This window comes from Neovison vison, chromosome 9, assembly GCF_020171115.1.
Source record: "Neovison vison isolate M4711 chromosome 9, ASM_NN_V1, whole genome shotgun sequence".
NCBI lineage: Eukaryota > Metazoa > Chordata > Mammalia > Carnivora > Mustelidae > Neogale > Neogale vison.
Window position 1 is genome coordinate 100,625,770 of NC_058099.1, and position 24,810 is coordinate 100,650,579.

Here is a 24,810-nt window from a genome sequence, read left to right on the forward strand (position 1 = left end):
GGCAGAAAAGCAAGTATTGTCAGATTTTGCCAGTGTTTCCATGGCTGCCAATGACACGCCTGAGTTTTTTCCCTGATAGCACATAATAAAACAGACATTATGTAAATAATTTTAAATGCCATCTAAATTTACATTTCCCTGCAGAGTTAGACAACTGAGAGGCTGAGGATGTCTTAGTCCCTCCAGATGATCTGGAATCCCTCTTCTTAAAAATAACCCCGACATCCCCCAACTAATTGCCATGGTGACAACTTCCACCACCCAGAACTCACTCTCAGGAGTAGTGAGAGTCCTTGGGTAGGACTGCAGCTTTGGCTGCTCCCTTGGGCCTCCCTGAAACCACTCAGCTCGCCTTTTCCGCCTTCGCTGGTACGGTCGTTAACAGGGAACAAAAACACCTTTCCTCGGACTACCTCACAGAGCTAGTGCTGCAGCCAAAACTCTGCCCAACAGGACCACCTTCAGCAAGCTTCTCTGTTGAGACCATGAGCCCATCTACGCCTTTGGCCAAATTCACACACAGGTGGATCCTGCACAAAACTGAGAAGGACAAAAGAAAGGAGCAACCTACAAGTCAAAAACATGGTAAGAGGGCTTGGTGAGGCGGACGCCATCTTCCCTGCGTGGCTCATGCTGTCATTTCCCACCCTGGGACGGCGGCGTTTGCCTCCTCCTGTGGAAGTAAGAACCATGAGGGGACCCGCCGAAGGGGCAACTGTAGTTTCCCAGTGTGGGGTCACTGCTTTTCAGGGGGGCCCTCCACCCCTGGGAGAACACGGATTGGCAGGGGGTCATCCATGTTCTTCATAAGCAGCTTCCTCTCTCCCTGGCTTCTCCTCTCTGGGAACACGGAAGAACGGCATTTCCGGTTCCCCGAAGACTTGCTGGAAGCACGTGGCTCGTCTGGCTGAGGGCGGTGGGAAGAAATCATGTGCGTCCCTTTCATTCCGGAGGAGCCCAGTCCCTACCTCAAACCCTCAGAGCTCTCTTCCCCTCGGTCACAGGACTCACTGCACGCGAGCCACGGCGGCCGTCACGTCCCCGACCCTGCTGGGATGCCCGTGAGCGCTGGACAGAGTACAATGTAGACAGCAAAGGGACAAGCCGGACCTGTCCCCTCCTCCTGCCTATCTGCACACTGCTTTCCACGTTGGAGAGAAACCGTGCTCCGAGGCTCTGTGGTTCTGGGGCTGCTCGTTACCACAGGTAACACAGCCCGTCCTGACTAACACGGCTGGGAGACCCGGTTCTTCAGAACCCATTTTCAGCTATTTGCTGACACGGAAGAGTTGGCGTCATTCAAAGGGGCAGGAGAAATCAGAGAGAAAATTCATTCAAATCCCACACCATAGGGAGAGCTACCTTAACTCGCAGGTGACGGGCGGGTTAGTCAAGAGCTAGAACCATTGTTCTCATGGCCTAGAGATGCTCATGGCTCTGGTGACCCATTTTTTCCAGGGCATGAAAGGAAATGTCTTAATGGGATTGGAGAAGGAATAATGCCATTTGACCCCCGCCCCCACACCCAAATGAATAAATAAGTAACCACCAATGATCCTGAAATGCTACCTCCAATGTTTCCCGAGCCCCCGCCGCTGCTTTTTAGTGGAGACCTTGACCCAGAATAAGATGCCAGGATGGCGTGTCGGCAGACCTTCCTCAAGGAGCTGAATCAGCTGCTGTGACGTTACACAGGAGAGCAAAACTGTAAAAAGTACAAGTTATGTAACAGAAACGCCAGCCACCCAGGGCCTGGCACCTTGTCTCGTCTCTGTGCCACATGCGCCCGGGTTTTCCAACATTCCAAACTCTCCAGGCCGCCTTAGACTTGACTCAGACCAGAGAGCAGGACCTCACCTGCTGCGACGCTTTGCCCCTGCTTCATGCTCAGTGACCTTGGCAGGCTAAAGCCCAAGGACAAAAGCTCTGGGCACGCGGGCAGAGACGTTACTCGTAGAAAATACAGAAGACCTTGATATGCTACTGAAAGGGCGGGTGTCGCCCGTCCGCCACCGCAGCCCCATTCCTGGTAGACGGTAAAACCTGCCTGAGGTTCCAATCAAAACCCTATAAGCGAAAGTATTGCTTTTCTCAATTTCCACACTCTTAGAAAGTTTCTGGATTCAGGTAGTAGGATGGGGTGAAATTCAGTGGGAAAGTGGAGAGGGAATTAGGAGAGATGATTGCCAGAGCCGGCGGCGGCAACCGGAAGGCCGCCTGCCGCGACATCCTGCCTTGACAGCTGACCCCCACCTGTGATTCCCTCCGGACCAAGGAAAACTAACTTCCTGTATCATTCGTGAGAAAGGAGGGGAGGCCACAGTGCACGTGGTGCTCTGGGAAATCGTGACTTTTGCAGGGGCTCGAGGAGAGAGCTGGGAGGGCAGCGCGGCCCAGGGCCAGCATTCGCCAGTGCACCACAGGCCTTGGAGGTGGGTTCTCCCAAGAAACGCCATCTAGGGAGAATCACCAATGAATCGTGCTAATTTAATTTAACTGATGGCCTAGTTTTTCTTGAAATTGCTGCAAAATTCTGGTTTTGTTTTAAAGATGCATACAAATGACAAGCTTCAGAAGTTCAACCAAGTTCTGTGGTTGCACATATTAATTTTTGTATTATAGTTATATTAAATTACAATTAATTTAGTTAATGTTAGGGGTGCCTGGGTGGCTCTGTGGGTTAAAGCCTCTGCCTTCGGCTCGGGTCATGATCTCAGGGTCCTGGGATCGAGTCCCACATCGGGCTCTCTGCTCAGCAAGGATCCTGCTTCCCCCTCTCTCTCTGCCTGCCTCTCTGCCTACTTGTGGTCTCTGTCTGTCAAATAAATAAATAAAATCTTCACACACACACACACACACACACACACACATCATGTAGCTCACCACCCAGAGGCTTGCACATCTTTTTTCTCCAAGTTGTCCATTCATAACTCAAGTCAGAGGAGACAGTGGGACTCTGGGTCACCGCTGGGGCACGAGGGTGTCGGGGGAGGTTCTGGGGGCTGTCGGTGGAGGCGTCCTGACAGAGGGTATCAGGACGAGGCTGGGAGGCAACGCTACAGACTGTGGTGCAATCCCCTGTCGCTGCCCCACAACCAGGATGTCTGGCAGACACAGAGCCAAGCCAGGTACAATGTAGACAGCAAAGGGACAAGCCGGACCTGTCCCCTCCTCCTGCCTACCTGCACACTGCTTTCCACGTGAGTACAGAGCAGGGTGAGCGGGAACATCCTCCCGCTCCCATGCACTTCCTAGAACGACCCAGGAGAAGACCGTGTGCAAGCCAAGGTCACTGGGGGTTTGTGTGGCAGGCCTCAGGAGATGGACACCGGCCCCGCCCTGTCCTCGGCCGGCGCTGTGTGCGGAGGGTGGGATCCTGTCCCCGAGACTCTTCCTGGCAGCCGGAGGGGGTCTGGGGTCACCAGAAGGGGCCACTGGGGTCCACATCAGGAAAGGGGAGCAGGAACCCCTACAAACCCTTTTCTCAACTCCCAGGGAAAGGAAGCTTTGAAGGGGGGGACTGGCTTTTTCCAATTACCTATATTTAGCACTTCCTGAAAGTCGCTATTTTGAGTCGGGTGTGAAGGGAAGCGGCAGCGAGTTTGCAAGAGGAGGGAGTGTGAGAAAGCAGAGGAACTGGGAGCCGCGGACCAGCCCTCGTGGTCCGGATCGCTGTGTTTGGGTTCCCCTCCAGGGGACTGGTGGTAAGGTGCCCCCACGGAGAACAGGAGGACAGAGAAGCATCTGGAGAGGACCGCTCGGGCCAGGCGGCCGGTGAGCCGGGAGCAGCGCTGGCTGCCCTTCCGGGACGGCTCTCGCCGACGGAGCCGGTCGTCCTCCTGGGAGGGTCCCAGCCTCTTTCCTGGGCCGCCAGGGCGCCAAGCCCTCCACGCCTGTGCTTGCAGCGGACGTGACGTCCAGCTACGGCCGTGGTCGGCGGGGCGTCCCTTAGCCCCGGTCGCGGTCGCGGTCGCGGTCAGAGGAGCCCAGTGCAGGAGGCACGTTCCTAGCCCTGGGAGCCGCAGCACCAGCGGCCTCTCCGGACGCTCCCCACGGCTCCTCCTTCTAAATGTGATTGTAAAGATCTCCATTAAGAGGATCTTCAATTAACGGAGTGTTCCGGGTAATTTAATTTCCTGGCTTAATTGAGCACTAACCAGAAAAACTTTTCCATTAAAACACGTTTTTCCCTCCCCAAAAGCGTATGAGACACACTTCCTTAACTCAGTGAACCTGATTTAAATGTTCTTTGATAATGGAGTCACTACAGTACCTTGGGCCAACTGGGCGGAACCTGGCGTCTCACCACCCGCGGCCCTGGGTGGGCCGGGCTGCTCCGACTCTCGGGTCTGCTACGAATTAAGGCGGCAGAGGACGTCCCGGGGCAGAAGACTTCTTCTTTTATACACCAGCTTTATTTCAGGGGCGCCTGGGTGGCTCAGTCTGTGAAGCGTCGGCCTTCGGCTCGGGTCATGATCTCAGGGTCCAGAGATCGAGTCCCGCATCGGGCTCTCTGCTCTGCGGGGAGCCTGCTTCCCTCTCCCCTCCTGTGTGCTCTCTGTCACAGTCTCTCTCTCTCAAATAATAAAATCTTTAGAAAAAAGAAAAAAATTAGTTTCGGGTATGCCTAAAGTGGAATGTTAGGGTCAAATGGGTTATAAAATATTTTACAGCCGGGAAACCCGGAGGTGCAGAATGGGAAAGTTTGGACATACACAGAAGCCCCCAGAAGGGGGAGGTGGGTTTGCTGCTCATCCTGACCAGGGTTGACGGGGCGCTCCCTGGTCCAAAGTACTGCTCCGGGTCCGAGAAGGTTCAGCAAGGACTGTAGGTTAAATAGCGGGAACGGATCAGGACGTGGGCAAAAGTCTTTCCAGCACAAGGAAGACTCTTGTAAGAGCCCCAAAGGACAGAAAACAGGAGCCAAGAGGGATTCAGTCGGTGGGGAGATTCTGGTGGGTTTTAATGACGGGGGAGGGCTTCCTGGGGTTCGCGGGGCGGCAGCCTGGACGTGGGAATCGTTGGAATGTGCAGAGATGGGACAGGGACACCGACCGTGGACTCAGCAGTGGCAGCGTGAGGCGTCCGGCCACCGCAGTGGGTTTCGACACCCAGATTTACAATCGTCGGTCGCAGTCTCACCGGGGCGACGGTGTCTTGCACGAAGCCTCTGCCCTGGTCCTCCCGTCTGCTCCTGACCCGCACCCTGTGTGACCAGCCGCACTGCCGACTGGGGTGCTTGTAGTGTCTGACTCGGAGGGCTATTCCGACTACAAAGTGAGCGTGTGCGAGCGTGCCGTGGGTGGGGGGTGGGTTTGGACCTGCAGCCCACGGCCAAGAAAGAATTCTTGAGATGTCTCTGGTGCAGAAGCCGGTTTTATTAAAGCCCAGGGACAGGACCCTTGGGCAGAAAGAGCTGTCCTGATTTTATACTGGGGAGTTGGGGGAAGGGAAAGGGGGGGACTGATTCTATACTGGGGAGCTGGGGAGGGGGAGGGGGACTGATTCCACTGGGGAGCTGGGGAGGCCAGAACGGAGGGAAGCGTCGCGCAGGACTCCTTGTGCTCAAGAAGACGCTCAGGACGCCGGAGCCCGGCTGTTGCCCAGTTAGGGTTAGTCCGCCCAGTAAGACACTAACATGAGGACAGCTGGGAGCTTCCGGGGGGAACCTTATGGCGGCCTCTCCCAGGCCCTGGTCAAGGGGCTGTAGGTCATGAAGAAATGACTTTATCTTCCCTTTGCCTCGGTTCCCCACGTCACACACGGAGGGGAGGTGATGCTAGGGCTCCGGGAAACGGAGTCCGTGAGTCTCTGAAAGTCGGGTCGGGACACGAACGCTTTTTCCTTGTTGTCACTAAGACACTGGTAAGGGAGGGAGACTCCCGTCCTGCAGGCCTGTGACCTCTGTCCGTGAGCCGTTTGTATTCCCTTCCCTTGCTTCTGGGGTGGCCTGAGGGCCTGCGGAAGGCCCCCCGGGAGCGTGGGGGTGCGTGATGTCAGCTGGTGCTTTGTCCTCAGCTCGCCCTGCTCCTGCGTCAGTACAGCAGTGTTGCTGTCGGGATGGTGCGGAAGTTCCCATCTCGGAGGCGGGGGGCGGCCTCTCTGGGTCCACCTGTGACGGCGTCTTCTAGGTTGGGCAAAAACTGCTCTTAGTCCAGAGGAGATAATGGAAGGGTAACGGGCCCTGGGACAAAGGAACCGACCAGGCCCCGGGACAAAGGAACGGACCAGGGGAGTGCAGATGTCAGGAGCACGGACCTCTGACCCCAGCCAAGCTTTCTGGGGGCAGTGGCAGGTCGGCAGAGCCCCAAGAGGACAGATTGGGGGCTGCCGGGCTTCCGCGGAAACTTAGGCTGTCAGGAATGGAGTGTGCACACGGACCGGCCGGCCTAGGATACGTGCCCCAAAGGGAATCTTGATTAAATAAACAACGTTCTTCCCTCCGGGAGTTTTAGGGAAGCGGCAGGTATTCCTAGCTAACCCTGGCTCCCAGCAGGGGCTTTCCAACCTTACTCTACGTTCGGATTCCCCCCACACATTCTGAGGTAAGGCCGCACTGGAACCCTACTACATAGCGATTTCTGCATCGGGGCTCGGGGATCAGGAGGCTCCAGAACTCCTCCAGGTGACTCCAGCCTGCAGCGGGCTTCGGAGTGCTAAGAGAAGACCACATCGCCACTCCAGGCGCGGTCGGTGACCAGGAGCAGAGCGTGGTGGCCGGGAGCCTCCTAGGAATGCAGACGTCCAGGCCCGGGGACCCCCTGCAGGCTCCAGCTCCGGGGAGTCACCAGGCCGTCCAAGAGCTTTATTTGCACGTTGAAGCCTGATAAGCACCAGATAGGATGCCCTTTAATGGGGCCGAATGGGGCTTGCTGATTGCAGTTATCTGTTAAGTTAGAGAAAGCCCTGAATAGCGCAGCAATAACGAGGGGCGAGAGCCAGAGCAGGAACCGTCAAAGAGGCTTCAGGAAAGGGAGGCGCCGGCACAGATTCCCCTTCACAGTGTCACAGCCCTTCCTGGCCGAGTCCTACCTGGGCGCCAGTGTCTCCGGAAAGCTCAGCGTGTGACAAGACAGTGCTCTGTGCTTTGCACTTATTAATTGAATCCTAAAGGCCGGCCTGCGGCGGATGCTAATTCCCCTTTTACAGAAGATCAGAGGCTAAAATCCAGCCCCGCCTGGGTCACCTGGCTTTTCACAGGCAGACATAGGGTTTTACCTGGTTTCGAGTTGTTGGTTTGTTTTCCCTGTGTCCCCAGAAGTCGAGTTTGTATTATAATCAGCGTGGAGAAGGAGTGAGGACCGAGGGTGCCCAACAGGAACTGAGCCCAGAAACAGCTCTGGGGTTCTCAATAGCAAACCCACTTGACAGCCTGCCCTTGAGAGGGGGTTGGAGCCGGAGACACAGGGTTAAAAAGGAGATTCTCTTGGTTCCTATTGGGAGCCCGGGAGCACCTGCCTCCACTCGGTCCCTCCCGACTCCGCTCCTGAAGCCTGAGTGGGGCAGCCAGGGACAGGGGCTGGTAGGGACCGAGGTACCGAACATGCTAAGGTTTGAAGCTAACAGCCAAGAAAAAATTCTTGAGATGTCTTTGATGCAAGAAAGTTTTTATTGAAGCACAGGGACAGGACGCCAGGAGGAGAGGGGTGGCCGACCATCCACTTTCAAGTGGGCAGGGGTCAGGGGCAGTGTAAGTCTCTAGGAACTTTGGAAGGCAGGACCTTGACCGGACCGGGCATTGTGGGGAAAAGGCCATTCATTACTGCTAACAAAAGCCCAGCCGTGAGGCCCCCGGGGGTACATCAACACAGGTCTCGCGGGGGGTGAGGGACAAAGGAGTCTCCAGAGGAACTTCTACGTGCCAAAGCAAATGCACAGGGCTCCGGGGCTCCCCGCCCCAGCAAAGTACCAGCATCCAGGCAGCCAAGCTCCCAGAGGGATGCCAGGCCACCCGTGTCCACCACCTGCCAGTGGCCTGCCGGTAGCAAGGAGACTCGGTCCTTCCTTGGCTTTCATGTCCCACACCAGGGAACACGTGGGAAAACCTTCTGGAGGGGCGCCTGGTGGCTCAGTAGGTGAAGCATCTGCCTTCGGCTCAGGTCACAGTCTGAGGGTCCTGGGATCGAGTACCACATTGGGCTCTCTGCTCAGTGGGGAGCCTGCTTCTCCCTCTCCCTTTGCTGCTCCCCTCCTGCTCCTGCTCTCTCTCTGTCTCTAACAAATAAATAAAATCTTGGAAAGAAGGAAGAAAGGAAGAGAGGGAGGGAAGAAGCGAGGAAGGAAGGAAACCTTTGGAAACGTTGTCCGCATCCCAGCCCCACGCAGAGCCTGATGGCCTCCCATCCGGCGGTGAGCTCGTGGAGCAGGCCCGGGAGAACTCGCTTAAGACCCTCCCTGACAGGCCGCACCACAAAGAATCAGAGCCACCACCTCCAGAGGGTCAGAATGGAAGCTTTATTTCAATAGGTTTCATTATTTTCAGACCATCACTGGCAACTAGAAACTGGTATGCAAGGGTGGATTCTGTAACTGAGGAGTAAATAAAACAGAATCGATCCTGGAGATGTCACAAGAGACACCTGAACATAAATAGACACGTTGATATCCCACACGTAGAAAAGTCATGCTCTGTAAATACTCGTGTCCACGTATGTCCCTGTGGAGGTCCGAGTTCTGGGATGGAGCTTGGAGGGCTTACGTGGGTCCTGTCAGCGACGGATGCTTTCAGAGAGCTTATGCACAAGCGACACGTCACAAATCTTGAAAAGGAAACTAATGACAGAGCAGTTTTTAAAATCTTTAACAGTTTGTTCTACAAAGAAGGAGCATTTCTTCGATATTAGAAACGGTGAAGCAAGTACGTTAGCTTATAGATATGTACAGTGTACGGCTTTATACCTCAAAAGTGCAGGAAGATACATTATATATATATACATAAAATGTATATATCATGTTAGATCTAAGGAACAATTCGATATTGCTCATGTTGGTCTTCGTATTGCATGCATGCCCGGGGCACGCCCATGGCTTGTCACCAGATGGAGGAGGGACCGGAAGGGACACAAGGGGACTCATGGAGCCCCAGGCTTATCCCCAGAATGTCATCTTCAAAGCAATATTTTGAGTTTCGTGACATCTTGTGGCCAGGTCAACCACTTCTGTGCCCATGTGCAATGTTTGGAAGGGTCCTTCAGAAACTTGGGGGGTTTTGGGGGGACATACTCAGGACAGGGCCACCTAAATACTAAACGCATCCAATTCGGGGAACCAACTCCTTGAGCCCTGAGACAACTGGGGATCTCCTCCAAGACTGTACTGAGATCATCATCAAACCCTCGGTGTGGTTCATGGAGGACAATCGCCCAATGAAGACCTGTGACAGAGGCATCAATAGCCTTCCCAGAAACTCATGGGCAAAGTACAAAGGAGCAAAATGGGTTCAGTTTTCAACCATTAAAAGCTCCTCCTATTTTTTCCTCTCTTCCCCCATGACCCTCTGCCTTGAAACCAGAGAGAGAGACAGACCGTAAGAGACTCTTAATCTCAGGAAGCAAACCGAGGGTTGCCGGACGGGGGTGGGAAGGCTGGGGTGGCTGGGGATGGACACTGGGGAGGGTGTGTGCTATGGTGACCACTGTGAATTGTGTAAGACTGATGATTACAGACCTGGACCCCCAAACAAATAATTCATTGTATGTTAAAAAAAAAATAAACCTCTATTGATGAAGCTCTAGAGGCTTCAGTGGCAGACCGGGGCGTGAGAGGCAGAACGGGAACCGTGACTTCTACCAGTGAGGACAGGGCGTCTGGCAGGGAGGCCTTACACCGGGAGCCTCGGGGACGCGCACACAGCCCCTGCTAGACCCCAGCCTCCGATGGTGGCTGTGATGTCCTGTTTCTTCTTCCACTTAACCCACATCCAAATGACAAACTGATCTCATCTCTCAAAGAATAGAAACAAGTAAAAAAAAAAAAAAATGTAGGACTAGGTTGAAAAATAAATGTTCTAGAAAGTTCACCAGCCAGGTGTGGCTGTGAAGGCTGTGGGGGCAGCCACCATGGGTAGGGGCCTCCCTCAGGACCTGCTGGGACTTCCGGTATGGCTGAGGCATCCTTCTGGGCTCCCCAACCCCGCTGGCATGCAGGCCGCGTCCACACCCTGCTCAGGGTGCCACTAGGAGACCAACGTGTGGGAAGACAGTGGGGCGGCTGGTTCTCAATGGTGTCTCCCACCCGCGGCACCACACGTACCACCTGGGGACTTGCTGGCAGAGCACAGAAGAACAGCAAAGGCAGGGACGCTGAACCAGAAAGGGCTGATAGAGGGTGCGTCCAGCGCACGGAGCTGTCCAGACAAGAGCAGAACCCAGGGGGCTGGAAGCAAACATCCCCAACGTGACCACTCTGCGGAGGCTGGCGCGGCCATCTGACAGCTAAGGGCTCCCCGTCGCAGCCCAGGGCCCCCTCCAGCCTCTTCCACCTGCCAGGCAGGAAGCCCTGCTGAAAGGAAGACTCTGGAATCGGGGCCAGTGTGAGCAACGCCGGCTGGAACAAACAGGAGGGCTCACGGGCTCTGTCGGTGGGAACTCTCTAGAAGCAGAGCCAAACCAGACTGGACAGAGCAGTGAAGCTGAGCCTGCCTCCAGCCTCCGCCCCATCTCCTCGCCAGCACACGGGAACCAGCAGATGCCCCGATTTGGTCTGGGGATTAAGGATGCACACAAGGTCATTAAGAGGAAAAGATCATTGTTTCCGGAGTGGAGAGCACGTCGAACAGCAATGAGAAGACACCGGTATCACGGAACATGCAAGATAACCCGTTCCTTGAACACGCTCTCCGGGAATATGCTTCTGTTACAGACAGATCACCAAGAGCACAGTGAATGACTTCTGATTCGAAGTATTTCCTCGAGGGGCAGAGTATGGCGTAAAGGTGTCCGAGTGACTTAGAAAACAGATGTGCTTCTGGCTGCTCCAGCGGCATACAGACGGAGTTACTGAGAAGGAAACCATCTTGGAAGGCAAACAGCTGTCTACAAATAATGGCTACTTTAATTGCCTTTATTTAAAACCTGAGGGGCTGGAAGAAGCAGACCCCTCCTGGGTCAAAGGGAAGATAAAGCACATCTCTAAAACCCTCAAGGGGAACTCACCGAGTGCTGGACACTGCGCTAGTCCGTCCAGATACCCTCGCTCCCGCCCTGCAGGGTGTCTGACCCAGCAGGATGCCACCACTGTATGTGAAATAAACCCTCCCAAAAGTGACAGGGACACCCGCTAATGAGGTCTGGTGTTGGGAGTGCCTCCCCCTCGAGCAGCGAACCTCACGCGTCAGGGACCCGTCTGCGAGCACCCTCTGGGGGCCACTGTGACATGTTATTTGTAATTCAGCTAAAGGACCTGAAATGGAATGAACTTGGCCTGGGCTCCTCCCCTCCCGCCCCTCCCGGCCCCAAGAGTGTCCAGCTTTGAGCGAGCTGTGGGGGATGGGGTGGGCCGTGGCTGGGGGTCCCACACTGTTGCACGCATGCAGATGGGACCCGCTCCCGCCAACCCAGACCATCCCCTCCTGGTGAAGCCGCCTTTGGAGACAGCCAGCGCCTCTCCATCCCCCGAGAGGCTGGGCAAGGCAGGGCGTCCATCCGAAGGGCTGGACAGAATCCCTGACTCTGGAGAGGGGGTGCTTATCGGTGGTGGCATGATGGGCCCTCTCGGGGAGGACAGGGCGCGCGGCTCGGTCCAAAGGCGATGTTGAACACGTGGGCATCAGACATGCTACCCTGACGATGGCGGGTGTCACGTGAGGTGGGGAAGGGGATGGGAGAGGGGATGGGGGGACACGCCGTGGCTCCTCCCACGGACGGGCCTTCACATGACCACGCATTTGCCCTTGAGCTTCTCTTTCCTTTTCTGCTGCTTGCTCTTTTTCCCGTCGATCTGGAGGCTCACGGTCCTACGCTTCTCCAAGTTGAGCAGCTCCTGGAAGAGCTCCTTCACGTTGTGGTTGAGCTTGGCCGAGGTCTCCATGAAGGCGCACTTCCACTTCCGGGCCAGGGCCTCGGCCTCGCCGCTCTCCACCTCGCGGCTGGGGCTCTCGTCACACTTGTTCCCCACCAGCATGATGGGGATGCTCTCCACATCCCCTTTGATCTCGCAGATCTGCTCATAGATGGGCTTGAGCTCCTCCAGCGACTGCCGGCTGGTGATGGAGTAGACCAGGATGAAGGCGTGGCCCTTGGAGATGGACAGCCGCTGCATGGCCGGGAACTGGTGGCTGCCCGTGGTGTCGGTGATCTGCAGCGTGCAGATGCTCTTGTCGCAGCTGATCACCTGCCGGTAGGTGTCCTCCACCGTGGGGATGTAGCTCTCCCGGAACGTGCCCTTCACGAACCTCAGCACCAGCGAGCTCTTGCCAACGCCCCCGGCCCCGAACACGGCCACGCGGTAGTCATTGCTCTGTTCCGGCATGTTGCTGGGGACCTCTGACTGTCACCAGGAAGCACCTAGCCAAGGAACCAGACGTGGGAGATGATTCCTTTAAAAAAAAAGAAAAGGAAAAGGAAAAGAAGAAAATCTTGAGAAGGAGCACATTACCCTCATTTGGTAGATTAAAAAGAACAGGAGGGATATGTTTTGCTTTCATGCTCCTGACATAAGATCATTTGAATTTCATTTAAAAAGTCTAGAATTCTAGTAATTATGGTCAATCTCCAATTCTCAATAGGACCGTTGCTCTATTCAGTAGCTAACTAGAGTCAGTCTGTTTCTCCTTCTTAGACTATGAACCTGAGCATCCCTGTGTCTAGAGAGAAGGTGCCAAGTCAGTCCAAGGGAGGTGGCATCAAGGGAAGGGAAAGGGGAGATGGGCATGAAGTACCCTCCAACACACACACACAACCACACACACACACACACACACACACACACAACCACAGAGGACCCTTATTGTTTCACCCAAAGTACATTCAGGTCATACTATATGATTTTTTGTAAGTACAGGGGTGGGGAAGAGAATGCTGTTAATATTTATACAATGTTTATATTAACCCATGAAATCCTCACCACCTACAGCCCTGGTACCACTGTCCCTGTTGTGCGCTGAGAACACTAGAAACACAGAGGCGTCAGGGAGTGTAACTTCCTGGACTTCACGTGGCTGGAGACAGGTTGGCCTGGCACACAAACCAAGTGTCACTGCCCCCCACGGGGTGTCCCCAGGCCACCTATACGGGGAGCTGGTGGCAGTGGCTTGGTCACCGCCAAGGCCATGGTTTGGACTGGGTCACTGAGCAGCAAGCGTTGACAGGTAACTACAATGCTTGGAGGGCCCACTCATTCAAATCAAATTTCAATCAAAATTAAAATGATTATAGGTACTTTCTTTTTAAGAATTACTAGGAGTCACGTGTTATTGAGGTAACAGAAGAAACAGCCACAAGTGGTTGCTAAAATGGAGCAGAATGGGGTTTTTCTTCATTACAAACATTGCCTCCCGCCCAAGAGGAAGTGTGCTGTCCTCACATATGGATGACCAACTATCTTTCGTCCTGTCTCTTCTTCGGGAAGGAAGGACATATAACAGACAAAGAAGTAGAGAATTAAGCAAGATCCATTCCCCTCCCCAAGACTGTGGAAATGTGAAGCATGGAACCCATTTCTTCCAGGAAACCATGGTGTTGCTGGTCACGTTTCCCATCTCCAGTAACTCATGGACCATAAGAAAAGGGACTGCTCAGCAAAGTCAATTTCAGAGGCAAACGATTAAGTGTAATTAGCCATGGAAATGAATAGGTGTAACTACGTCCAGTGGCAGACAGGGCACCGGATCGAAGCCCGGGATGCCGGCATTCTGTCTTCCAATTCTTCTTCGAGCTTCAGTGTTTGCCTCCAAACCAGCTCAGTGAAGTCTTCAGCCATACTTGCAAGCACTTGGGAATCCCTCACCAACCAGGAGGCTGAAGAAGCATCATATGTCCCAGGAAAACACAGAGAGGTATAAGGTAGTTCAAAGACAGCAAAAGTCTTAAGGAAAGCCCGCTCCGGAGTTTGGACAATCTATTAAATGCTCGCAAGATCATTGCGATCAACTCAAGAGTGCAGAATTATAATACACTGTTCTACATTTAAAAAAAAAAATGCAGTGGTCTCTGGGACCTGGCTTGAAACCTCAGAACAAGCCACTCTCTGTTCTTGGGAGGCCATGTCCACACTCAGCCTTGCCTTGTACTATGGCTGTTGAGCTCCCGTCTGGACTGGGAGCATCTATCTGGAAGGGAATGTGTCTTAAGCTTTGTATTCCAAAATCTCTACAGGAGCCCTTGGCCTTGAGCTCACGCTCATCCTGTGTGTGCTGAGTATGTGGCTGGCCTTGCTAAGGTGTCTCCATTATTCCACTGGCAACCAAAATGGAGAAAGCCAACACGAAACACAAATAGGAAGAATCCAGAGCTACAGCTGTGCACTTGCCGGAGAACTATCTACTGAGCTTCCTGGAAAGGTCAGGCTCTGGGTAAGGGGTCAGAAAACCCAAGTGCAGAGGGCAGACCTAAGGTAGGGGCTCTGTTCCCACGGATTTTAGGATTAAGTGAAGCAGGCAGAAATGAGAAGATGACTTCACAGATAATTAATAAATTATATCATAGTGGTGCTTCTAAAGAGAGGTCTGAGGGCAAGTCATCCAACCCGGGATTCCAGACACGGCTGCCCTAAGGTGGTGGCATAGAAGCAGGAATCTGACAGTGGTCAAATCATAAGCCAAGGCAGGAGGAGAGCCCAGTGGGGCCCTCAGGAGAGATGCCACCAAGGGCTGGGTGAAGATGCGGAGCGATGAACAGCACATTATCCAGGAGACATTGCCACTTGCCGATGTCCAAGGGTGGGAGTAGAGCCAATGTTCGTGCCGGGGTATTAAGCCAGTGCTGTCATCTGGGCAGAGCTGGGCAGGCAGGTAAGCGGTGGCATGTTAGTCAAGAAGAAAGGCAGGTTTGAAGAAGATGATGAGGAAGCAGCTGTGATTGCTTCAAGTTTGTAGGACAGACAGGTAGAGATAGTATCTCTTGGTGACTGGGCTTTAGTCTGAAAGGTCAGCAGAGAAGTCTAGTCTAGCGATAAATGCGTAGGTCTCATCTACACAGAAATAGCACGATAAAAAGTAAAATTGCCCAGGGAGAAGGCACGTAGCAAGAGAGAAGACCAAATGCCAAATCTGATGTAAGAGAACTTGGTGAGTTATCTACTTACACTTCCTGCGCTAGAGTTGCCTGCAACAGAAGATAGACGCAATAATAGTACCTTCTTTTCAGAGCTGCTAGGGGGTGCTAGTGAGACGAGACAAGACCCAGCACTGGTGTGGTTGGGAACCCAAGCTCTCAGGCTACATTTAGTGAGGACTGGGCAGCAAAAGGGATCACAAAGGAGCAGTAGGGTCAGGGGTACAAACTGGAGAGAAGGCACAAAGTGCAAAGAAGGCAAAACAAACAAACAAACAAAAAAAGTCCTGGAGGGGATGTAGCTGAAGCAGTGTTTAGAAGGAAACTGTAGCTATGAATATCTATGTTAAATAAGAACGAAGGTTGCAAATTGGTAACCTAATCACCCACCTAAACCAAAGTAAGTGTAGGAAAGATTAAAGTGAGAGTTAGTACAACAAAGAATAGAAAAACAATAGAGAGAAATCAAGAAACTCAAAGCTGGTTCTTTGAAAATATCAACAAAACTAACAAACTTTTTGCCAGACTGACCAAAGAAGTGAGGAGACTTAACTGCTAAAATCAGAAGTGAAAGAGACAGTACTACAGACCTTGCAGAAATATGAAGTGTTATAAGGAGCTTCTGTGACCTGCCTCATGGTAACATGCTAACACTAGCGGCTCAGATGAGACAGACCCAAAGTATCAAAGCTCAGTCAAGCAGAAATGGAAGATCTGAAGAGACCTGTAGCACAGTAGTAATCAAAAAACTATCCATGAGGAAAGGCAGGTCCAGACGGCTTCACTGGTGAATTCCAGCAAACATTCGAAGGGTTAATACCAACACTTTACAAACTCTGCCAGAAAGTGGACTAGGAAAGAACACTTGTCACTGTTTTTGAAGCCCTGATGCCATCTTGAAGCAAAGATTTCACAATAAAACTACACACCAGTATCTCTTATGAATATATACAAAAATCTTCAACAAAATACTAGTGAACTGAATCCATCAATATATAAACAAGATTGTACATTATAACAAAGTGAGATTTATACCAGGAATGCAAAGTTGGTTTAACATTCAAATATTACTATAACATACCATTATCAATAAAAGACTAAAAAAATTGATAGATCTCAGTAGATACAAAAAAGAATGAAGTTGGGACGCCTGGGTGGCGCAGTTGGTTAAACGACTGCCTCTGGCTCAGGGCGTGATCCTGGAGTCCCGGGATCGAGTCCCACATCAGGCTCCCAGCTCCATGGGGAGTCTGCTTCTCCCTCTGACCTTCTCCTCGCTCATGCTCTCTCTCACTGCCTCTCTCTCTCAAATAAATAAAATAAAATCTTAAAAAAAAAAAAAACATTTAAAAAAAAAAAAAAAAAAAAAAAAAGAATGAAGTTGACAAAATTCAGTACTCAGTCATGATTTAAAAAAAAAAAAAAAAGTGGATCAAGAATAAACGCCAATTCCCCCAACCAGAAAAAGAGCACATGATGCAACAGGGCAACTAAGAAAATACTTAATGATGAAAGACTGAAAGTTTTCTCCCAAAGACCAAGAAAAAGACAAGAGTTCTCAGTCTTAGAGCTTCTATTTACCATTTTCCGGGAGGTTTTGACTAGAAGAAAAGTCAAGAACATGAAATAAAAGGCATCCAGATTGGAAAGGACAAAACAAAACCACTTATGGCAGACAGCATAACCTTGTCCATAGAAAATTTTTAAAAATCTTCCACAAAGGAAAAAGAACCAATAAACTACTCCTAAAATGGTTTTGAGTGTCCATGTGGAGATCAACCGTATTTCTACACGCTTGAAATGAATGATCTGAGACAAAATTAAGAAACCAATTCCATTTATAGTATCACCAAAAAGCATAAGATACTCAGGAATAAAATTAAGGAGGAAGCATAAACATTACACTCTGACAATTAAAAAATATTGTTGAAAGAATCTAAAAACCTAAATAAGTGGAAAGGCACCCATGTTTAAATGTCAGAGGACTTAATTTTGTTAAAATGGCAATATTCCTCAAATCACCCATGAATTCAATACAATTCCTACAAAAATCCCAAATGGCTACTTTACAGAAACTGACAAGCTGATTCCAAAATTCACACGAAAATTCAGAATAGTGTAACAATGTGGAATGTAGGAAGAAGGGAGGGAAGGAAGGAGTTGGAGAGCACGTACTTCCCGATTCCAAAGTCACCGAGGGGCAGTAAGCCCCTGCACGTGCTCGTCTCTCGATTCTGAAACGGATTCACAGATACAGAGGAAGAGGTCCTGAGACCCCAGCGTGAGAAATGACATGTTCAGGGTTAACAGGGTGGTCAGCCAGATTGTTCTGAGTGAACCTCATCGTTCAAAACTATCGTGTGAATGAAATATCAAAATTTGTTAGGTATCATAAAAAACCGGGACACCTCATAGGTTTGGATCTCGGACCCAAGTTCAAAGACAATATCCGTCCTGACAGAGTGTGGGGCAGTAGCAGGGGGAGGGAGACTGGGACAGTGTTGGGTGTGACTCGTGTGTCAGGGGCTGTGGAGGGAACCAGAGCCATCATGCAGTGCATTTCGGGGCCACCGGACTAAAGAGATGGCCAGAAAGGCAAGCGTGGATTCTCTGGGAGATTCAGGGCTTAAGAGAAGGGGAAGGGACGATCAGTCTGGGGTACTCGAGGGGAAAGTGTATCAGGATGGGTCTCACGGAGACACAAAACCCCGACCCCAGACCAACCCCAACCACCTGTGATGTTTCAGCTGAAAAACTTTCAAACAAACAAATGAACGATGAGTTGACTGAAAAGATAAAGGAGATTGTAAGACACGCTTTCATCCACACCCAGGCCCCTTCCTTCCGCGCCGGTCTCTCTTTCCAGGAATAGCCGCTGTTGAAAAGAACGGACACTCAGTTGTCACTTCCTGATGTTCACGATTATAATTTTAAATAATGCACTCGCTGCTTGAATCCTAGATCTTAGTGCCTTGACTTACTGACGGGGCCATGTCCTTCTGTGGGATTAGCACAATGCCTTCCTCAGCTGCCTAGGCTTTGTTAGTTCTCTATTTTCAAAGTACATTATTTAAAGTACAGTATTTCAATTTTCTAGGTACAATACTGACAATTTATTCCAAGCTTTATATTAAGTCTTTTGCATGCAGGTTGTTTCTAAACCCTATCAATAAACAGCATTAAAAGGGTGTTGTAGGGACGCCTCCGTCGCTCAGTCGGTTAAGCGTCTGCCTTCGGCTCAGGGTCTTGCGATCGAGTCCTGCATCAGGCTCCTTGCTCAGTGGGGAGTATGCTTCTCCCTCTGCTGTGTCCTCTCTTTCTCTGACTAATAAATAAGTAAAATCTTTTAAAAAAGGGAGGGGGGTTTGTACAGATTCTTCAAGGCAAAAGTAGAGAGTAGGATTGAACCCACTGAGGAAAAGATCACTGTCAGTCAGACTTTCCTGGCTGATGTGTAATCTTCTGTGTCAGCATCACGGGGGTCTTAGGTTCGGCTGGGTTTTTCCTCCTCGCTTTTTAACTTTTTTACCTTGGTGACTCTTAGTTGCCAAGTTTGGGATTCCAGTCTATTATCACCTTCCTCGGATCCATTTTTGTTTTGGTGGAAACGTTACTGATAAATTCTGATGCCACTGACATTTCTGAGTGCATGCCTTTCTCACCTGATAGATGCAATCCCGCAGCCAAACTAAGCTCAAATTGTGCTTTTCTCAGATTTTAAGGATTCTCTGATTTTTGACCTTATCATCCAGGGTTACCCATGCAAAATCCAAGTCAGTAGGAGATTCTCATCTCTAGAGGGAAGCTGGGATCTTCCCTTTTCTTTGGCAAGCTGAGAATATTCTCTATACTCTGGGAGTTACATCTCACCAGGATGGCTGGAGAACTGCTTTTTCATCGTTTTTTGAGGGTTGGGGAAGGCTGCAAAACCTAATCACCTCACAGCCTGGCCGAATCTTCTCTTTTTAAAAAAGTGCATCATCCCAGCCGCCATGCCCTCTCTTTCTGGAACTCTTCCTAGGTGAGGGAGGGAGTGTGCCTGTTCCTGATTTCTCTAGAATCTTTCCCTTTATACTTTCAAGCACCTTTCTGGCACTCTGGTCTTCCTTTCTCCCAGAAGGAGTTTTCTTTCTTAGCTCAAGGAAGGCAACACCACGCTGTCAATGAGAGTGCTGACAGACATTTGGCTGCTGTCCTTGTCACACATCTGAGCTATCTCGGGTCCTGTCTGTCCGTTGTTCACGGCCGTTGTTTTCACGAATGTCTGCTAATCCCTGGTTGTCCCCTGATTTACGAAAGAATCACCACGTTGGCTGGGAGGGGCAGCTAGAGGGGATCTCCGGGTGCACAGATCTGTCCCCCAGAGCCCGTGCCCTGAGTAGGACGATGGTATGGATACGTCTCTCCTCTCCTTTTCTGGAACTTGTCTGGATTCAACACTCTCTCAGCCCCTTACACGTCGGAAAAGCTTATACATAGAAAAATGAGGGAAAGGGAGGAAATGAGCCATCCCAAAGTACCATAAATTGTGTGTCTTATACCAAAGAATTCAAAATGAGACATTTTAAATACTGGAACTGAGGTTAGCGGTACGGTATTGTGATTTATAAGAAATACACATTTGATCATTCAGATGATGAAAAGACATTTTTCATATGTATTTGGCCTTCATCATGGTTCCTGGCGCGCAGCTTCCAAAACCCTTGGCATCTCCTGAGTGAGGACAGCAATGGGAATGTCTTCTAGTAAAAGATCTGGTGTCTAGAGCCATGAAGGGGAAATGGGTGTCTTGTTACTGATGAGGAGCCCTTTCCACCACACTGGGTTTATGTTAATGAGGCGAACTTTGAAACGTGCCTAAAGATTGGGGGGCTGCTTGCCCCGGAACCAGCCCTAAAGGGAGCCTCCGAATCTGCAGCTTCCCCTCCTTCCACCTCCGGGGAGGAGAGAAGGCCTGGAGGTTCACTCTGCCAATGGCCAGTTACTTCGTTGATCATGACCATGTCATGGAGACACCATAAAACCCCAAAAGGAGATCCCGGGCACGGGGGCTGTCGGGAGAGCGGGGAGAGGGGCACCTGGAGCGGGCACAGAAGTGAAGTGGGCACGGCAGCTCCGCCCTCCTCAGCCCTGGCCCGAGCCTCTCCTCTTCCATCTGGTCTCCCCAAGCTACCTCCTCCCTGATAAGCCCCTGACCTAGTGACCACGTGCCTCCTAGAGCTCTGGGAGCCACTCCAGCAAATTGATCAGACCCAAGGAGGGGGTCGTGGAAATCTCTGATTTCTAGCCAGTCGGAAGTGCAGGCGACCATCGGGGCTTGCCACGGGCATCTGAAAGGGAGAGCCGGCTGCCTGCAGGACGGAGCCCTCGGCCCGAGATCTCATTTCCTCCCGGCTGCGCAGCGTCAGAAGTGAGCGAACGGGCAGCACGCCCAGCCGGTACCTGGAGAGGTGTGGGGTGTGGCGGGGTGCGGGGGACGCGGGCCCTACAGGCGCTGTCACAGGGTACAGAAGGCTATCCTAGCCTATAGGGCTAAGAATCGGGGGGAAATCAGACTTCGATTTCCTGAGTCACAGAAGTTGCCCGTCCAAACATCCTGTGGGAGAAACAGCAGATTCCTATGAATGAGAAAGAAGGAGCATGTCGGTAAAACGACAGGCTTCACCTGCATTCTAGCCTGAATTAAGCTTGCTGGGAAAAAAGACAAAATTATATCTATGTATACACATGTATATATATTTATACACACACACATATACATGTAAAATAAATCATTCAAACCTAATCGCCTAGATGAGAAGAATTCAGTTCAGGAAGTGTGAGCATTTAGAAAAACCTGACCCTCTGGGGCTCTCTTGCCCGAAATCCCCATCGATGGTCTGAGATCAAAGGCATGTGCCTCTCCTGGAGATGACACAGGTGATCTCTGCTCCATCCTTCCCTGGTCCTCCAGGATGCCTTCTCCTCCAACACATTCGTCTTTATCACAACATTTACACTTCACTATTAAACAAATTCCATGTAAATTCTCTAGAGAGGAGAGCGTACTTTTATTTATTTCTAGAATCTCAATTTAATTAAACATTCACTTCATGTCCCTTCTTTGTGGACCCTAAAAAAATGACGGATTTGTTCGTGGGAAACATTTGTCAGACAGAAAGACTTAAACATCTAAACATCAGGGCGTGTCTTTCCCCAAAGAAGCAGACTCCTTTTCCCGGAACCTTGCCTCGTGGTGTTCTGGAAACATCCTGCCCTGCAGCGTAAGGACAGGTGTTGAAACACAGGACAGACACAACTATCTGCACCCAGATAATGGGGCCCCCACCGCTGGGGGTGGTCAGGAGGGGGTGTCCTCAGGTACCCCTGCAAGACTGACAGTATCCACAAGAACGAAACAAATGGAGAGACACGGAGACGCGCTTGGATTGGGGTACATGATTCTCTAAGGCTGTCATTATTAGAGGCAAGTCATAGCCCGCAGCTGAGGCACAGAAGAAAGGTCCCCTGGTGATCGTCTGAAGCTGTCCCCTGGACTCCATGCTCAGAAACGCGATGGAACAAAGTAACATGCATTTCGTGATGCTTTACACACTGCCAAGAGCCTGACTGTATTTGGGGCACTTTCTGCTCACCTCCTTTTCTTCCCACGTGGGTATGGGAAATGAAAAGACAAATCTTGCGGATAAAGAGACCATCATCACCCTGGTCAGAGGATCAGCTCCCAGGTTGGACCCTCCACACCCACTGGCGCGAGCTAACCCCGTGGCAGAGGGGACCCCGGAGGAGGAAGGCAGCGGGAACAAGGGAACTCTGTGGACCAGAGCAAGAAAGCGTCCGGCGCCAGGCGTCAAGGCTCGGTGTGCGGCCCTGTGCGGCCCCGTGCGGCCCCGGGCCTTCCTTCACCATCAGCCTATTGAAACGGGCCTCTGCACAGGAGCACGTCGTTAGGTGGGCTTCTAGGTTGAGCCAAAGAAAAGCCGACAAAACCGGCAAGTGGCTACAGAGGCCTCCCTCAGACAGCCATGAGCTACTTGTTCCTCAGGCCTGGGGGGTCTTAGCTAAGAAAAACTGCCAAGTCCAAGGTCATGAAGCTTCAGCCCCATGAATTCTTCTAAGAGTTTCATGACTTTCCTTCTTATAGTCAGGCCGCTGACCCGTTTTGAGTTAATTCTTGTATACAGTGTGAGAAGGGCCCAACTTCATGCCCCTGTGGCTATCCCGTGGTCCCCACACCACTTGTTAAGGAGACAATTCTTCCCCCAAAGAACGATCTTGATCCTCCTCGTCCAAAATCAATGAGCCGTGCCATGAGGGTTTATTTCTAGACTCCCCACCCCACGCCGTCCGGCTACCTGTCTTCTTAGGCCGGCACCACACTGTTTTACCTACTGTGGCTTTGCAGTAAGTTTTAAAATCGGTAGGTGTGAAGCCTCCAGCTTTGATGTTTTTTTCAAGATAGTTTTGACTATTTGGGGTCCCTTGGAATGTCACACAAATAAGTACATTGGACTTTGGCAAAATTAGAAACTTTTGTGCAGCAAAGAACATATTATCAAGAAAGTGAGAAAAGAAAACTCACGATGGGGGAAATATGTCCTACACTCGGATAAGACGCTAACAGGAAAAGACAGAGGACTCAGAACTGAGTAGCCAAACAAAAAACAAACCCACCAAAATATGGACAAAGGGCTCGTCTAAATATTTCTCTGAAGAAAATATACCTGTGGCCAAGAAGCACGTGAAAAGATGTTCCACATTCGTCGCCAGGAAAACGCAGCTGAAAGCCACTCTGAGGACCCTTCACACCCGTAGGATGTGCACTCTCCGAAATCCAAAGAAATGACCAACAAGCAGTCAGAGAAGACCGTGGAGAAATTAAACATAGAATTGGCACAGCAATCCACTTCTGGGTGTACCTCCCCAAATAACTGATAGATAACAACACACAGACATGCAGCTAAAGTACCGAAACGACGCTCGCACACCGTGTTCGCCGCAGCGCTGGTCACTACAGCCAGCAGGCGGAGCGACGCAGGGTCCGCGGGCGGAGGACTCTACAAACCCAACAGGGCATACGCGCGATGCATCATTACTCAGCCGTAAGGGGGCCGGAAGTCCGGACACCTGCTAAGGCACGGATGAACCCCGAGGGCAGCACGCCAAGTGCCGTGAACCAGTCACAGAAGGACGGGGATGATAAGATCCCACCTACGTGAGGTCCCCCGAGTGCTCAGATGGGTGGAGACAGAAAGTGGCAGGGGGTGTGCCAGGCCTGGGGGAGGAGACGATGGAGGGTTAGTGTCTGATGATGGGGACGGAGTTTCAGTGTGAGGAGGTGGTGGGTTCCTCAGACACGTGGTGGCAGGACAGTGTGAACGTGTGCCAGACCATGCATGTTCAGTGATGCACGGAGGGTTTTGGAGGGGAGGGGGTAGGGGGTTGAGAGGGCCTAGTGGTGGGTACTAAGGAGGGCAGGGATTGCATGGAGCACTGGGTGGGGTGCATAAACAATGAACCTTGGAACACTGAAAAAGTAAAATTAAATTAAAAAAAAAAAGAAAATGATGCAAGTGGTGAATTTTACGTCGCCTGTATTTTAGCACAAGAAAAGTCTGATTGTAAGTGTGAACATTTTTAGCAACCGCAGAACTGAAACCTAAGGACCACATGCAGGACAGGAGCACCGTGGGCAGCAGCGGCAGCAGACGGTCCCTCCCCTTGCTCACCCACGCCACACAGGAAAAGCATTAAGGGTCTGATCTGATCTGGCAAAACCAAACAAAAATCTAATTTCCCGAGAAGATCAATTAACACTGGCACCTACTTCCTGGACCCACTCCTCCACTGCACCGGAGGTGGCGTGAGGCATGGCTCTTTGACACTAAACCCCGTGACACTCGTGTCCAGCCCGGGAGCCACTCCCCACAGGAGCTGCGGCGAGACTCGAGGGAGAAGACTTGCCCTGGATTTCGGACCTTAGGACAAAAAAGCTGCTGCATACCCCATTCACAGCTGTGACACCACTGCTAACGTAAGAGGAGGCTAGTTCATATACACTGCATACATTACCTAAACTAACTTCACCTGGGGCGCCTGGGTGGCTCAGGGTGTCAAGCATCCGCTTTTGGCTCAGGTCATGATCTCGGGGTCCTGGGATCGAGCCCCGCATTGGGCTCTCTGCTCAGCAGGGAGCCTGCTTCCCCCACACCCCTGCCTGCCTCTCTGCCTACTTGTGATCTCTGTCAAATAAATAAATAAAATCTTAAAAAAAAAAACTTCTAAAAAATAAATTAATTAATTAACTTCACCTGTGCCTTTACGTTTTAAAATGTAGTTTCTTTACAAAATGCAAAATTACAGGTATGGCTCACATGTTGTATTTGCTGGTATGCAGTGTTCTGGAACAAATCCTTACGCTTTTTTCTTTAGCAAAGGTTCAACAACACGTTATAATTAATCCCATGAGTTACAAAATTGAATTAAAGGTGATTTCTTTAAGAAAATTCTTAGAATCTTCTTCTAATTAATAGTTACAGGCAAAAAAGGCCCAAGTCATCAGAAAAATACTGATTTTCCTGCTGCGACAAAGTATATAAAA

The 24,810-nt window shown here is 51.1% G+C and overlaps 1 protein-coding gene across 3 annotated transcripts in view; it reads right to left on the bottom strand.

The window, feature by feature from the left end:
• Window positions 1-8,435: 8,435 nt before the first annotated feature.
• DIRAS2 (DIRAS family GTPase 2) overlaps window positions 8,436-24,810 on the bottom strand; it is a 29,460-nt gene continuing 13,085 nt past the window's right edge. For all 3 annotated transcript variants that reach the window (XM_044266097.1, XM_044266099.1, XM_044266096.1), the window contains exon 2: window positions 8,436-12,535. In XM_044266097.1, the coding sequence (XP_044122032.1) occupies window positions 11,869-12,468 (600 nt within the window). In that variant the 5' untranslated portion in view covers window positions 12,469-12,535 and the 3' untranslated portion in view covers window positions 8,436-11,868. The remainder of the gene's footprint in view (window positions 12,536-24,810) is intronic.